Source organism: Gastrolobium bilobum, unplaced genomic scaffold, assembly GCF_033153095.1.
Source record: "Gastrolobium bilobum isolate Gb01-03AN ecotype WA unplaced genomic scaffold, APGP_CSIRO_Gbil_v1 utg3818, whole genome shotgun sequence".
NCBI classification, from domain to species: Eukaryota; Viridiplantae; Streptophyta; class Magnoliopsida; order Fabales; family Fabaceae; genus Gastrolobium; species Gastrolobium bilobum.
This window is the reverse complement of record NW_026898236.1, coordinates 305820-320373: the sequence shown is the minus strand read 5'-3', so window position 1 is coordinate 320373 and position 14554 is coordinate 305820. Positions and strand designations below refer to the sequence as shown.

Sequence of the window (14554 nt, the reverse complement as noted above, 5' to 3'; positions counted from 1 at the left end):
CACCTACATTTTTTAAATTTGAAAGTTACTTTTAAGTTAAAATTCAAAAAATAAAAGTTTTAAAAATAAAACTATAAACTATTTGATGATTATATAAAAATTTTAACTTAAAAATTATTTAAAAGCTATTTATCAAAAAAAAATTGATATAACTTAAAAAAGGAATTTTTGGTTTTGACTTTTTTTTTAATTATATAAAAAACATTTTTTATTATAACATTTTTTGTAAAAACCTATTTGACCTATCTTCTATTTATAAAAAAAAGAGAAACTAAAAAATTATCCCAAACAGACACTAAATAATAAATATGGTATTTAAATTTTTTGTAGTACACTCATAATGATTAATAATAAAAATTTAATGACATCCTTGAAGTTAGAAATTATAATAATCCACGTGATTGATATGACACACATTAAGTTGAGTGATGTGATGTGATGTTTATATATATATATATATATATATATGAGAGGTAGGATCCTTTGACATCAGTGTCAAATTTAAAATTTAACACCTCATCTAAAAGTCATTAGATCAACGGCTCTTATTTGTAAGCATGTGACACCATTGATCTTTTTTGATCTAATGGCTCTCAGACGAGGTGTCAAATTTCAAATTTGACACTGGTGCCAAATTTCAAATTTGACACTGGTGCCAAATTTCAAATTTGACACTGGTGCCAAAGAATCATACCATACATATATATATATATATATATATATATATATATATATATATATATATAATATTGTGACAACCAAGTGATGTTACAACCAATGTTACTACCCACCAATCTCACAGTTGGATTGGTCGTAGCGATCCGACGATCCTCGTTTAATCCCTAAATATCCCCCTTGTCTTCGCTGCTCTCTCTCCCCCTTCTCTCTCTTACTATAGGCTCTGCCACCGCCTCCCCCGTAGCCAGACACGTGACGCTGCTTAGGTTTTAAACATGGTGTGCTTCGTTCTACCTACGAGAGTTCGCATTAATGAACAAACCATAAGGTAACCTAAAACTACATATCTTAGATACCTCCTGAGGTTATACTTAACAAGCCTATTTGTATCGTTAAAGGATGCGTCTGTGCCATTTGGAACATTAATATTATTATCAATCTCTTTGTAATCTTCTGACTGACGAAGAGTAGCTAAACCAAGCTCAATTTGATTTGCATTAATTTGGAGTTCTCGCTTCAGTGAAAAGGTAGCTTAAAGTTGGCTCCTATAACTAGAGCTTTCATTTCACGTAGTAATTTTAAGCAATTCCTCAATTTAATATTGATTGATCTTTTAAAGTTTTGCTAAAAAGGAGTTATCTAACCTTAATTTGAGGATTAATTATTGGGCTAAACCGCTTAATTCCTGTAATTCATAAGGTCTATGGGCTTGAGATAGAGTGTTCCCTTTGTATCTCTTTCCTTTATGTGTGGTTAATTATATATTGACAGGTAGGCCTTTAAGTTTGATGACATATCATGTTAAAAAACTATGGTCTTTTAATACAGATTTCAGACCTACTTACGAGATGGATTATAAAGGCACCAATGGACCTTACTTAGAGCAAGAAAGATGAAAATTCAAGTTAACAAATGAAAACGCCAATACGCATTCTTTAATTAACATGGTTTTACTTATAATTACAAAATAAAATATTGTTTTCATTTGCTGCGTCTTCTTTTTTTAAAAGATTTTGAGAAAGACATTATGAAATTAACATAATATTATTTTCAACATTTTCTTAACATAATCTTGAAAATAAGAAACAAAATGACAATCATATTGTGCTTTTGTAATTATTGATAAAAATATTTTATGTGATAATAAAAAAAAACAAGCATACCAAGTTGTATCCAAGGGATCAACCTTGCTTGAGATTGGAATAAAAAGGGTCAAATAACATACACAACCTTGATTTTATTCTGAATATACAAAAATGATATCCGGATCTGGTAGTGTGTGATTGGAAGTGTGAGTATATCCTGGTTTGGGTGTCCTTATTGAGTGCTGATTGCAGGGAATGTGTATCTTTCTCAAGCTGTCTATCCTGATACATGAGTGCTGTATTGATACTCTGCTTGACACAATCTATGTCCAGTTGTTGAGAGTTCAAGATATAATTGACTGCAAGTCAGAATATGAGGTTGAAAAGGGGTTTCCTAAGGCAAGGTGGATCAAAGGGAACTATTGTAGAGAGCAGAATCTTAAAACAACCTTTGCCTCCTGAATTTGAAGGTGTTGATCCTTTAACATCATTATCTCAGTATGCTATATGGCAGTCTTTGGGAGCTGGTTAGCTTTGGAGAGGTATGGAAGTAGCTGTATAGATGATTTTGCAGCAGCCATAATGATTTTGATGAGAAATGGTTTGCAATTTGGTTTAGCCACAGATCCAGTATGAGCACAGTACATATTTGCAATTAAGGTATCATCAAACCTCTGCCTGTTTAGCAATTTGATCTGTAATCCACAATAAGCAACTCTACTATTTCCCCATCAAAATATTGCTCTATGGCAACAGATATCATCTAGAAATAAGTCACTTGTGTAACAACACCATCAGGGGTGAGGTTTAAATTTTCATGCCCTTGGTTTATTTCCCTTCCATAGACCATGTCGTCTCACAAATGAAATCAATTTATAAAGTAATAAATGACTCTTCTAGATAGCAGTCAATTTACTTTTCTCTTGAAGTTTAACAAAACATGAATCCTGAGAACTGTTTGAACCATTTATTTCTATGGAACTGCTACCTGATGGTTTCTGTACATTACTCTCCTCCATTAGGCCTCTCATTTTAATAACATCTTCCCATCTATTGGATCCCGCATAAGTATTAGACGAGAGTACATAGTTACCACTATTAGAAGGATCCAGTTCAAGAAGCTTGTTTGTAGCAATCTCAGCCAAGGGTATGTTTCCATGAACCTGAGAGGCGCTCAGCAATATCCTCCATACTACATCATCTGGAGCCATAGGCATCGTTTTTATGAACTCATATGCCCTCTGTAAATTGCCAGAGCGACTCAAAAGATCCACAACACATCCATAATGTTTCTTTTCCGGTGTCACTCCATAAACCTTTTCCATAGTTTCAAAATATTCCAATCCTTCATCAACCAATCCAGCATGAGCACAGGCTAGCAAAACTCCAACAAAGGCTCCAGGAGATGGCTGAAAACCTTCTCTCAACATCTGTGAAAAAAAATTAAGTGCCGAATCTGCAAAACCATTCACGGCAAGGCCGACAATAACCGCAGTCCATGACACAGAGTCCTTCTTCCTCATATCTTTAAACACCTCCAATGCTTTCCCAACTACACCACATTTGCAATACATATCTATCAAGGCATTTCCAACATAAACATCAGCTTTCACGTCATATTTCCGTATATAGTCATGAACTGCCTCCCCAACATCAAGTGAACCAATATGGGCGCATGCAGAAAGCACACTAGCAACCGTAATTTCATCCGGCTTCACCTTAGCTTCCATCATTTCTTTGAAAAGCCTCACTGCCTCCGTAAATTGGTTTGCTTGAGAATAACCCGTGATCATAGAAGTCCATGAGATCACATCTCTCTGCGGCATAGCATTGAACAGCTCCTGAGCTGCAAACAAATTTCCTACTTTCCAATATCCCATAATCATGGCATTCCAAGAAACCATATTTCTGTGTCGCATCCGATCAAATACTTCTCGAGCAAGATGAACCATACCGCGCCGTCCATACATATCAATCAGGGTATTTCCTAGGTAAACATCAATTTGCACCTTGTTTTCCTCAATGTACTTAACCATGGCATCAGCAACACCCCACTCACCCAAAAAATTGCATGCCAAAACAACCTTCACCATTGTCACAGCATCACCGTTCACATTGGCCACCTGCATTGCTTCAAAAAGACCCAAAACCTCCCTAAACCTCTTGCACTGACTATACCCACAAATCAACGAATTCCAAGAAACCAAATCCCTCTCAGGCATTCCATCAAACACCTTACGCGCAAAACCCAAATCACCACAACTAGCGTACATATGAATCAACGAATTGGAAACAAAAAGAAGGGACTCAAACCCAAGTTTCAAAACACGGGCATGAGCTATTCTACCACAGGAAACATCAGAAACTCGAGCACAGGCCTTAAAGAGAAATGGGTAAGTGTGATTGTTACCAACAATGCCTTGGCTATACATGAGGTTATACATACAAATTGCTTCGATGGGTTGGTCACTCTGCGACCAACCGCGGATCATGAGGTTCCAAAGCGACAACGTGGGTCGGTGGATTTGGTGGAAGAGGGTTTGAGCTTTGAGGATGTTTGTTGAGGAAAGCGCGTAGGACTTGAGAAGATGGTAGATTGAGGAAGGGTCTGAGTCTGTGTGAAGAGTTTTGATATTTGGATTCACCAGAGAGGTGCTGCCGGTAATGGCTTTGGTTAGTCTCATCTTTCATGACTCTCACTAATTTGTCAACAATGGCTACCCTCTAATAATATACAATTTGACATATGAAATATACCTACCATTTGACATGTGAAATGTATAATTTGATACCTTGTCATATCAATATATAATTTGATATGTTGCTATCTTAAAAAAAAAAAAAAAATTCAAACTTTATCTCATATATATTCATAAATTTTATTGAATTTCATAGACAGCAAATTTGCATAATAAATTTATTTGAAATTTTAATAGAATTTCATTTATTTAATATCTACAATGAGAGATATATAATTTCATATCGTAAATTATAAATTTCAATAGGAGACAAATCATTATGTGTATTAATATAGTGTGAAGAAATATAGTGATTTGAAGCCTAGTAAGAATAAATGGTGAAATACTAGGTAAAGTATTCCAAGTGATGGATCCAAGAGAATGATGAATGTATGGCCGTATAGTTGTAATTAATATAAGATACGTACGACGAGACTTAAAAAGAAGAACGTGAGTGTGTATGTGTGTGAATGTATGACTGTATGGTCATAATTAATATAGTATTGGTATGCTCGAGGGATTCTATAAAAGAGATGTCGTAAGTGGTGACAGATCATTGTACACAAACGAGACTCAAGAAGGACATGAGTGTAAACACAATAATAATTAAGAGACTATGGTTCGGAAAATATGTTTTTCGAGATTTAACCTGTGAAAGTATGTAGTATCTTTGAGATTTAACTTATTATTTATGGGATCTATTAATCTCATATTGCATGAAATAATTATCTCATGCAACAGAGATAAGATTGTGGGGTCCATTATTTTTTCAAAAATAAAATAAAAAATAGTGGACCCCACTATTTTGTCTCTGTTGTCTAAGATAATTATCTCATGCAATATGAGACAATTATTCCCCATTATTTATATATGGGGTTACTGTAAGTATAAGAGTTTAAGCATGAGTCAAACTGCTTTGTGATAGGATAACAAAGTTTATCCCTTAGCACTTGAAGTGGTCACTTATGTTTCTTATAGTTATAGATATTGTGAGATGGGTTGAAAATAATGAGCAAAGTGAGTTGGAATGAATCTTTTATGATATCAAAAATTTGGGAGTGTAAGTAAGAAGGTTAAAGTTTACTAAGATGAAAAATTTGGCAAAGGCCGAGATAAATAATGTTTCGTACTCCCACTACTTAGGAACTTATGATTTTATATTCTATTTCACTCTCCAATGGAGGTTCTTTTCACCCTTCCCTCGTGGTATTGCTTCAGTATCGGTCACTCAAGAATATTTAGCCTTACAAGGTAGTCGTTGCTGATTCACACGGGATTTCACATGCCCTGTGCTACTCAGGTTATAGCGTAAGCTAGTTATGCTTTCGGCTATTGTAGTATCGCCATCTAGGGCGCAACACTCCATCGCTTCACCTAGCAACACGACGCTTATATATAGCTCTCCTACAACCCTGTTTTCTCCGTTTGGGCTATTCCTATTGTGCTATTAGGGGAATCACTTCTCCTTTCTTTGGCTACTAAGATGTTTCAGTTCCCAGGTTGTCTCTTGTTTGCCTATGGATTTAGCACCTATTCGGGAATTCCCAAATCTACGCTTATTTTCATCTACCCGAAGCATATTGTAGTTTATTCCTCAAATCTGGATGCTTTGCTATCCACCAGAAGCCTTTTCTCATTTGAACCTTTCCATTCACGATAAGGCTATGCACATCCTAAGGTGAGTCCTTATATCTTCTATATTACTTTTAAGACCCAACCAATCTATTTAAACGTTAATCTGATTAAATCCAAACCAGAAATACATTTGATTCACTCTTTAGTCCTGATTTAAAGACCAGATTACTTTTAAATTATAAGAACTTTTTTTTTAATCACTGTAGCAACCTACGTGTGGACATTGTGAATACGCATATGAACTTTCATCAAACAATGATTCCGTAACCATAATGCATTCACATAAGTGGAGACTCTAATGCATTCACAACTTTTTTCAGAAAGAAAACAACAAAATTGAAAGAATTATAAAACTAAACGGATGAAGAGTATGTATGCCTTAAAATTAATTCCATCACATAATTCCACTTAAATTAACAGAAATTGAGTATAGAGAAAAGCAGGTAATGCAGACATATGTTACAGAAAAGCAGTATGTGGAATGCTTAGAAAACCATAGGCCGGTGACTATATTGTCACATGCTTTCTATCCTCTCCTTAAAATAAATAGTATTGAGTGAACAAAATTGATCTTTTTTTTTTCTATCTAACGGGTCATGCGGGCTTTAGCCAACTTTTTCTTCCTTTTCTTGACAGCCTTGGGGACTTTATTTTTACGTGCTTCTCTCTTCTCTTCCTTCACCTTCTTCTTATTCTCTTTTCTAGCATCTTTTCTAGCAGCTTTCTTATCCACAGGATTCTCTACTTCACTTTCAGAAGATGAAGTCTCTTCTGCATCACTTTCATTATCTTCATCCTCATCAGATTGAGACTCAGCATCATCCTCATTGTTGCCTCCTTCTGTAGCACTTGATTTCTGCTGTTGCTGGTCATTTTGCAGTGAAGGCTGTGCTTTGGTTAGAGCATGTTTCAGTCCAGTAATGGTCTGATAGTATAAATCTCCAGTGTCTTTCCCACTTGTTATCCGTTGCACATCCTCCTCAGCATTCTTAACATCCTCTAGTGTCTTTGGAATGAAAGACTGTAACAAGAGTTCAGGAAATCAAAACTTGTAAGAAAGGACATAAAAGATCAATGTGCTAAACAGACCACAAAGACCAGTGCTTTCAAAGACCAAATCTGAACCCCATATCAAGTTCTTACAAATATAAGAACCAAGAACAATTAAAATCAAGCTCATATCTACGATTTGGAAAGAAAATTCAAAAGGAAAAGGAGGGTTAAATGATGATTTTCCTCCCCTTTTGTTGTTTAAAATAAATAAAAGAGAGGCAATGGAGGGTTATGTAAAATAAATAAATAAATAAGAACAAAGAATGAATTTTACAATTTCATTATATGCCATAAATATGGAAAATATCTGTAATTATTTGTCTCCTTTATTAGCTTGATTATGTTTAGGATTTAGATAGATTATGTTTAGGATTTGAGTTTATTCTTTTAGACTCACTAGTTTTTCTATAAATATTATAATCGTGTACGTGTTTTTCTTAAGTGAATAATATTTGTGTTCACCTTTCAAGTTTATATATTAATAAACTAGTATAGTAATGTCAACTTCAACAATAATATTTAGAACAAGTTATTACGGTATTTAGTATAACTTAGTTTCTCTCATCAAAATCCCTCTAATTCCAAGCTTTAAAATCAAGTATTGAAGGATTTTGGAAAGTTAAGTGAAATTGTGAAAATCCCTCATTTCTTCTCTCCTCCATTAGTTTCCAACCAAACATACTCCTCTACCGGGTATGGATGAAATCAACCCAAAATCTGAGACTTTTGAGGATTCAATCACAGAGGGTGCGCATGATAACTTTCCCAGTATCATTTTTTTTTTAATTTCTATTCCCGGGAACAGAAATGGATAGAAAACTCGTTTGATAAAACTGGTTTATTTTTTTGTTCCCGAGATGAACCAGTTTAATTTTTGTGCTGGGGAACAGAAAAAAGAATAAAAAAAATTCTGCTTTTTTGTTTCCGGTCACAAAATGAGAAACACTTTCTCTCTCAATCACTCTCCACCTCTACCAACATGACCACCACCACCATCATCCCGACACGACCACCGCAGCCACCGTCGCCGCCGCCGTCGTACCACTAGTGCCGTTGTCACCCCCTCCCACCACCACGATGCCACCGCCACCACCTCCACCTCCACCCATCACTACCACCATGTCACCGTCACCACCACCACCACTTCCGCCACCATCTCCATCACCACGCCACTGCCACCACCACCATCGTCACCACGACCCCCGCTACCATCACCACCATTGTCACCGACAACCACTACCATTGTTGCAGCCACTACCATCACCACCGTTGTCGCCGCCACCAACCATCACCACTATTGTCACAGCTACTACCGTCACCACCACCATCATTACAACCACTTTCGTCACCGCCACCGCCACCATCACACCACTGCCACCACTATTGTCACCACCACCACCACCATCGTCACCACCACCATTATCGCAACCACTTTCGTCACCGCCACCATCGCCATCACCACGCCACTGCCACCACTACCACCACCACCACCATTGTCACCAACCACCACTACCGTCACCACTGTCGTCGCCGCCGCCACCAACCACCATTGTCGCAGCCACTACCGTCACCACCACCGCCATCGCCGCAGCCACTGTCATCACAACCACCACCACTACCGTACCGCCGCCGCCGCCACCACCACCACCATGCCACCCCCTGCCGCCATCACCACCACAACCACACCATATTGAAAGGAAAGTGATGATCCGGAATTTTTTTATATTTAATAAGAATTATTTTTTATTATATTATTTGTTGTGTTATAAAACACAATTCTCATTCTCGGAATAAAAATAGAACATGTTATCAAACACATTTTTTTCTCAGAAACTGTTCCAAGGCATAGAAATAGAAAAGAATTGTTTCTTTTTAGAAATAGTGCTAGGAAATAGAATGGTTGTCATGCACACCCAGAATTAGATAAAGATTGATTTAAATATAATAAATAATGAAAAAAAAAAAAAACAAAGCCAAGTAAGAAGTTGACATAATGTGGCAGGTTACCTGCATAAATACAGAGTCTGCAATCTCATCCTCCACAGATACATCTCCTCTTGCCAAAATTTTTTGTTGCATCTATAGAAATTTATTAGAACCATAAAGATCTTTTTGAAGTTGTTCATAAATGGAAACAATAATAAAACAAATGACGAATACCTCTTCCAAATAACTGTCCACAGCATCATCAGCAATGGATGCATCAACAATAAAATCAAACAGTTCTCTATTTGTCATGACAGCTACACCATGTTTTTTAAAGAATTCCTGCAAGCCAAACAATTACTTAATCACATTTTTTCCTTATTAGCCCCACAACAGACTAGAGGAAAATAAATATGTAACTTACAGCTAGTGCCTAGAAGTACTTGCAGATATATGAGGAAAATAAATTCGTAATTTACTGCTAGGGCCTAGAAGTACTTACAGATATATGAGCACAATCTTCACGCAGAAAATCAAGGGCATGAGGATGGTCCGGATCAACAGCTTGAGAAACATCAATAATATACAAGTGACCCTGGCAAACAAAGAACAAATGAATTAACTATTGACAAATAGGCATTTAGCCAACGAAATATAAACAGGCGATGGGGTGTTCACCTCATAATAAAGTATATTATATTCACTGAGGTCACCATGCACCAATTTGCACTTTTGATACAATGTCCGCATCGCGATAATCATCTGAAATACAAATACTAATATAATTTCAACATAAAAAATTGGCAGCACAGAATATACATTAACACCCTTAGAAACCTAAAAGAAATGTCACATAATTGTTTCCATCAAGAAACCCTAAATGAAAGAGACTGAGCAGACTTCTAAAACTTTAACCATATAATACAAGTGAGCTTTTAGTAATCATTCTAGATAACATGCTTCTGAGGACCAAAAAAGGAACCTTATACTACAGCATCCCAACAGCATAATATTTAAGAGACCTGCTAAAGGTCTAAGTTCTAACTTCTAAACGATACAAGCATCACTGGACTTTGATAGTAATTTGACACACCTCAAAATATCCTTCCCGTAACTTGTCTAAGGACAAAGATGCATCTTTAAGACGAGGGGCAGCCCAACCAGTCTTTCCTGCAAGAAACAAAAATAGGCAGAGAGCTTCAACTAAAAGTGTGCTTGTATTTTCCTCTTTCTAAACTGCAGACCGCATTACCAGAATGAGATGATATATGCTACGGCAAGAAATTAGAACTTTCTATGGCTGATGATAAATTTGATCAATATTGAGGGTAACTACCATCTTCAATATTAGTGAAAAGAGCAAGTAAACTGCACATTATTTTTCTTTTTTTGGATCAATGGCATACATTTTACACACTGGTATTTCATATAATCAACAATAGTAATTGAGATCAATTGATCAAATATAAATAATCAATCACGTTGATTGCATTCACCAGATTGTATTCTCAAAATGCAGAAAAAAAAGCAATACCTATAAATTCCATAACCAGAACGTGTAGCCTCAGAAGATATGGCGTAGGGCACCTAAGTCCTGCTGCCTTTAGCCTGCAATCCAATAAAGACGGGGTAAAACAACTCCGGTCAGAATGGAATCAAACTTTTTTTTTTTTTTTTGGAAACAACCAAATGAACAAACCCATGTGCACTGGAAGTATAAAAAAGGAGCCCCTTTAACAGTAGAAGAAAGATAATACAGGAAGAAAAATAAAATAAAAGCTCAGAAAAATTGACGCACATAACATTGCCCCTCCAGTACAGATTAACACTTAATAGGTTTATTCGAGCCTATTTCCATTCAGATTTAGAATAAATCCATGAAAGATCTTTCAACTATCAGGAAGGATGACTACACAAGCTCCTGGTTTAAGTAAAAGCCACCATAAAACTTATATAAGATTTACAGTGCTTCAATTTGTAATCTACAGGTAAGAGGTTTAATAACAAAAACCCTAACACACAGCATGAAATTGACTGATGTATTTATACCTTTCTTCAATTCTTTATCCTTTTCTTATTATTTTGATAGTCTAATTTAGTATATTATATTTCAATTTTATCGGCATTTTCTTAGCAGTTTCTAGTGAAGTGCATAACCAACAGAAAGAAGGAATGAAAAAAGAACAGATGCACACCTCATAAGATTCCTCATTTCTTTCTCTGCCCATGTTTTTACCATTTTCCTGGGATTATGCCTGCAGTATCCATGTCTAAACCGGTAGTCTCCTTGCACATATCTGTCTCTATCCCTGATACCAATCAGGTGATAAAGTTCAGTTCATAAAACAAAATAAAAATGGATCTTTGAATCAAAATACTGGGTTTCTAGTCAATGTGTCGAAACATATTCTCTGATGCATTTGTACTTTGTATGTATCTAAGGAATATATAAAAAGAACATGTATCTAGAACGTTTTAGTAATCCTCAGCCCAAAGTCCTCCATAAATTCTTGAAAATATATTATATTTATGTTATATATATCTGATCCTACAGATAAACATAGAGTAAATAAATCAAACATCAGTAAGTGAATACTCCCCCAACTGGGTTACAAACAAAAGAACAGAAGAGGAAATAGATTAAATTATCCAGCACGTGGAAGAAACTCTTGCATGATAAAACATAAATTATAAGACAAGTTTGCATGTCCTGGTCCTATATAATTCTTTCTTAATATTTCAGCCTTCAACACAATCTACAGTGACAGAAGAAGCTAAAACAAAGTAACACTTGTACTTACTTAAACACCAGAACAGAGGTTTTGTATATTTTAATTGCAAGTTCTTGACCATCAGATTTGGTTGCATGATAAACATTTGCCTGTTAGAAAATAAGAAGAAAGTAAGAAATGGAAAAATTGATGGCTTGATATCACATACAACATATTATCCAGACTGAGTCATCATCATAGAACCTAAACCATAAGATCATGATAAAACAAACAAGTAAATAAAAGCCTCAGGCATATCACATACTTCCTTTCCAGTTGAAATGCATCCATTGATATCATGAAACACACCTCTGTTCAGCATCTTGAATAAAACCATGCGCGTTCTAGGATCAATTGCCTGGGGAAATTTTGTAGTTAGTTGCATAATAGTCATAGAAAAGGAATAGACAAACATACAAGCCTCAGGCATATATAATCAAAAAGAAGATAACAAAACGTAGGACTGTAAGAGGGAAGCAAGTAATGAAAATAAAGTTGAGCTGGTGAAGTCAATTGATTATACTCTATAACTACTGTATAACCAGGTGCACAAACAGGGAATAGAGAGATGATAAATATATGGTAAGGCTTCTTTTCTTTACAAGGAGCAAACATTATATTAGGGGGGAAAAAAGAAGAAGAAGAAGAAATTTAGTTACCAGATTTTAAAAAATCATCATTGTTCACCTGTTCAACAGTGGCTCGGTCTGCTTTCTCAGTAGTTTTAGTTTTGCCAATGGCCATATCTCGAACGCTTCCACGAATCGCCGTTGTCACAGAGTTAGACATGCCAACATTCATCCTTCCTTCCCACTCCTGCACCACCAAGTGTCTAGCTTAAAACTAAAAACAAACAAACAGATTCCACAGAATCCCTAAACACACAATTCACCCCACAACTTAAAATGCAAACAAATCCATATCAAAGAATCACTTGGGAGTCAACCTAATAGAAGTCACAAGTCAACGCACATACAAAAACAGCTACAACAGCAAATATGTTCAAATCTCAATTCTTTTAAAGGGAAATCAATTAATATTGAAAAGGGAAAAAGAAAAAAAAATAATTAATAGTGAAATTAGCATGATTTATGAACAAACATATAAAAACTACAGAAAAATTCAAACTTCAATGGATAAATGGATATATATTTTCAACCCTTTTAATGTTTCTAGTGGATAACCAAGACCACCACACATACAAAAACAGCTACAATCACGAAATCAAGTTCACCCCCACTAACGATCCTCAAATTGTTCCAAACTTTAAAAAAATAAATAATAATAATATATTGAAATTAGCATGGTTAATGAACATGCATATAAAGAAAAGAACACATAAAAATTGTACCTTTAATCGATAAATGAATAAAAAAAAATGACCCTTTAAAAGTTTACAGCGCATAATGAGATACCCTTTAAATGGTGTGAAAGAAAGAGCAAAAAAAAAGAAAAAAAAAGAAGGGGGTGGGGTTTGAAGCATGGAATCAACCTCCAAGGGAGAAGCTCGAATGTGATGGGAGAACTTTTGGTTACGATTGGAGAGAGGTTGAAGTGTGGATGAATGGAGATGGTGGCCACCATGAGCGTTGGGGCGCCTCGAATTTAGTGAGAAGGAACCATCAAACACTTCCTCCTCGTCCTTCGAATCCAACCAATCCAACGCATCCCCAATTTCCGAATCCGAAGAACACGAAACCTCTTCTTCTTCTTCTTCTTCTACTACTACTTCTTCCTCTTCTTGTTCGTGTTGTTCTGTACGATGTTGTTTCTCTTCAACCTCGTTGTCCATTGCTCTGATTGTGTATTGTTGTTGTAACCGACAAAACAACGTTGTTAAGAGGCGAATATGGAAGACATATAGGGTTCAGGGTTTGGAACAGTAAGGTTAGTGATGAATAAATACTGTTTATCTATAATTCTTCATAGAATTAAATAGGTTGTGAGGACACTCCCATATGTTAATCATAAAAAATGTTTAATTTCGTTACTTAGTAAACGTTTTTGATATTAAATTAATTTTCAATTTATATAATATATATTATATTTAATAATTTAAAAAAAAATAACCTAAACTTATAATATTTATAATTTGCAATATGAATTTTTTTTTTTGACAACTATTATATCGTTTTTATTTTTAGTATATGAACTAGAGTGATAGTTCTCTTCCTACTCTTCATTTCACCAAAATGAGATTTTTTAGATTTATTAAAAAAATAAATTGCAATTCAAAAAATAACATGTATATATCCTAAATTTTAAAACTAATTATTCGATATAGTAGTGGTCTTTAAAAATAGTGTCTCACTTTGATGACTGGATTTCAATAGTAGTGCTCGATATCCATTGCATTGTAATGTGTTGAAGTGCAAATAAGTAGAGAAATTTGTGGACAACATAAAATCATCTCTCTTACTATCAAGTTATTACACAATTGCAGTGATACCACTGCAAGGAGAAAAACCTCCAACAAAAGCAATAAAAGAATATATATTGTATTGAACAACTCTTTTTGTATGAATACATAAAAAAAAAAACCTCTCAAATTAGCTTACAAAAATAAACTAATTTGTAATCAAATGTTAGACAATGAAATTCAACCAGATAAGGAAGTGTGCCAACAACACTTAACAAAGCTTTGAAAGGAGGAAGCAATTGATGTTTC

At 35.2% G+C, this 14554-nt stretch overlaps 2 protein-coding genes across 3 annotated transcripts; both read right to left on the bottom strand.

Annotated features, from left to right (window-relative positions):
* Positions 1-1901: 1901 nt before the first annotated feature.
* On the bottom strand, positions 1902-4447 carry LOC133314134 (pentatricopeptide repeat-containing protein At2g22410, mitochondrial-like). The gene has a single exon (XM_061515580.1). It carries the CDS (start codon positions 4445-4447, stop codon positions 2660-2662), a length of 1788 nt encoding a protein of 595 aa, XP_061371564.1. The 3' UTR covers positions 1902-2659.
* A 2069-nt stretch (positions 4448-6516) lies between these two features.
* LOC133314113 (uncharacterized) lies at positions 6517-13761 on the bottom strand. Of its 2 annotated transcripts, XM_061515553.1 has the most exons (13): positions 13648-13678; positions 13379-13605; positions 12574-12702; positions 12152-12244; positions 11917-11996; positions 11311-11424; positions 10650-10723; positions 10209-10285; positions 9794-9877; positions 9618-9710; positions 9350-9457; positions 9197-9268; positions 6517-7157 (listed from the first exon to the last, which is right to left on the bottom strand). In XM_061515553.1, exons 1-13 carry the CDS (start codon positions 13676-13678, stop codon positions 6723-6725), a joined length of 1617 nt encoding a protein of 538 aa, XP_061371537.1. In that variant the 3' UTR covers positions 6517-6722. The 2 variants fall into 2 exon arrangements, with proteins under 2 accessions (XP_061371537.1, XP_061371536.1); XM_061515552.1 differs by having other exon boundaries at positions 13379-13761.
* Between the last annotated feature and the right edge of the window lie 793 nt (positions 13762-14554).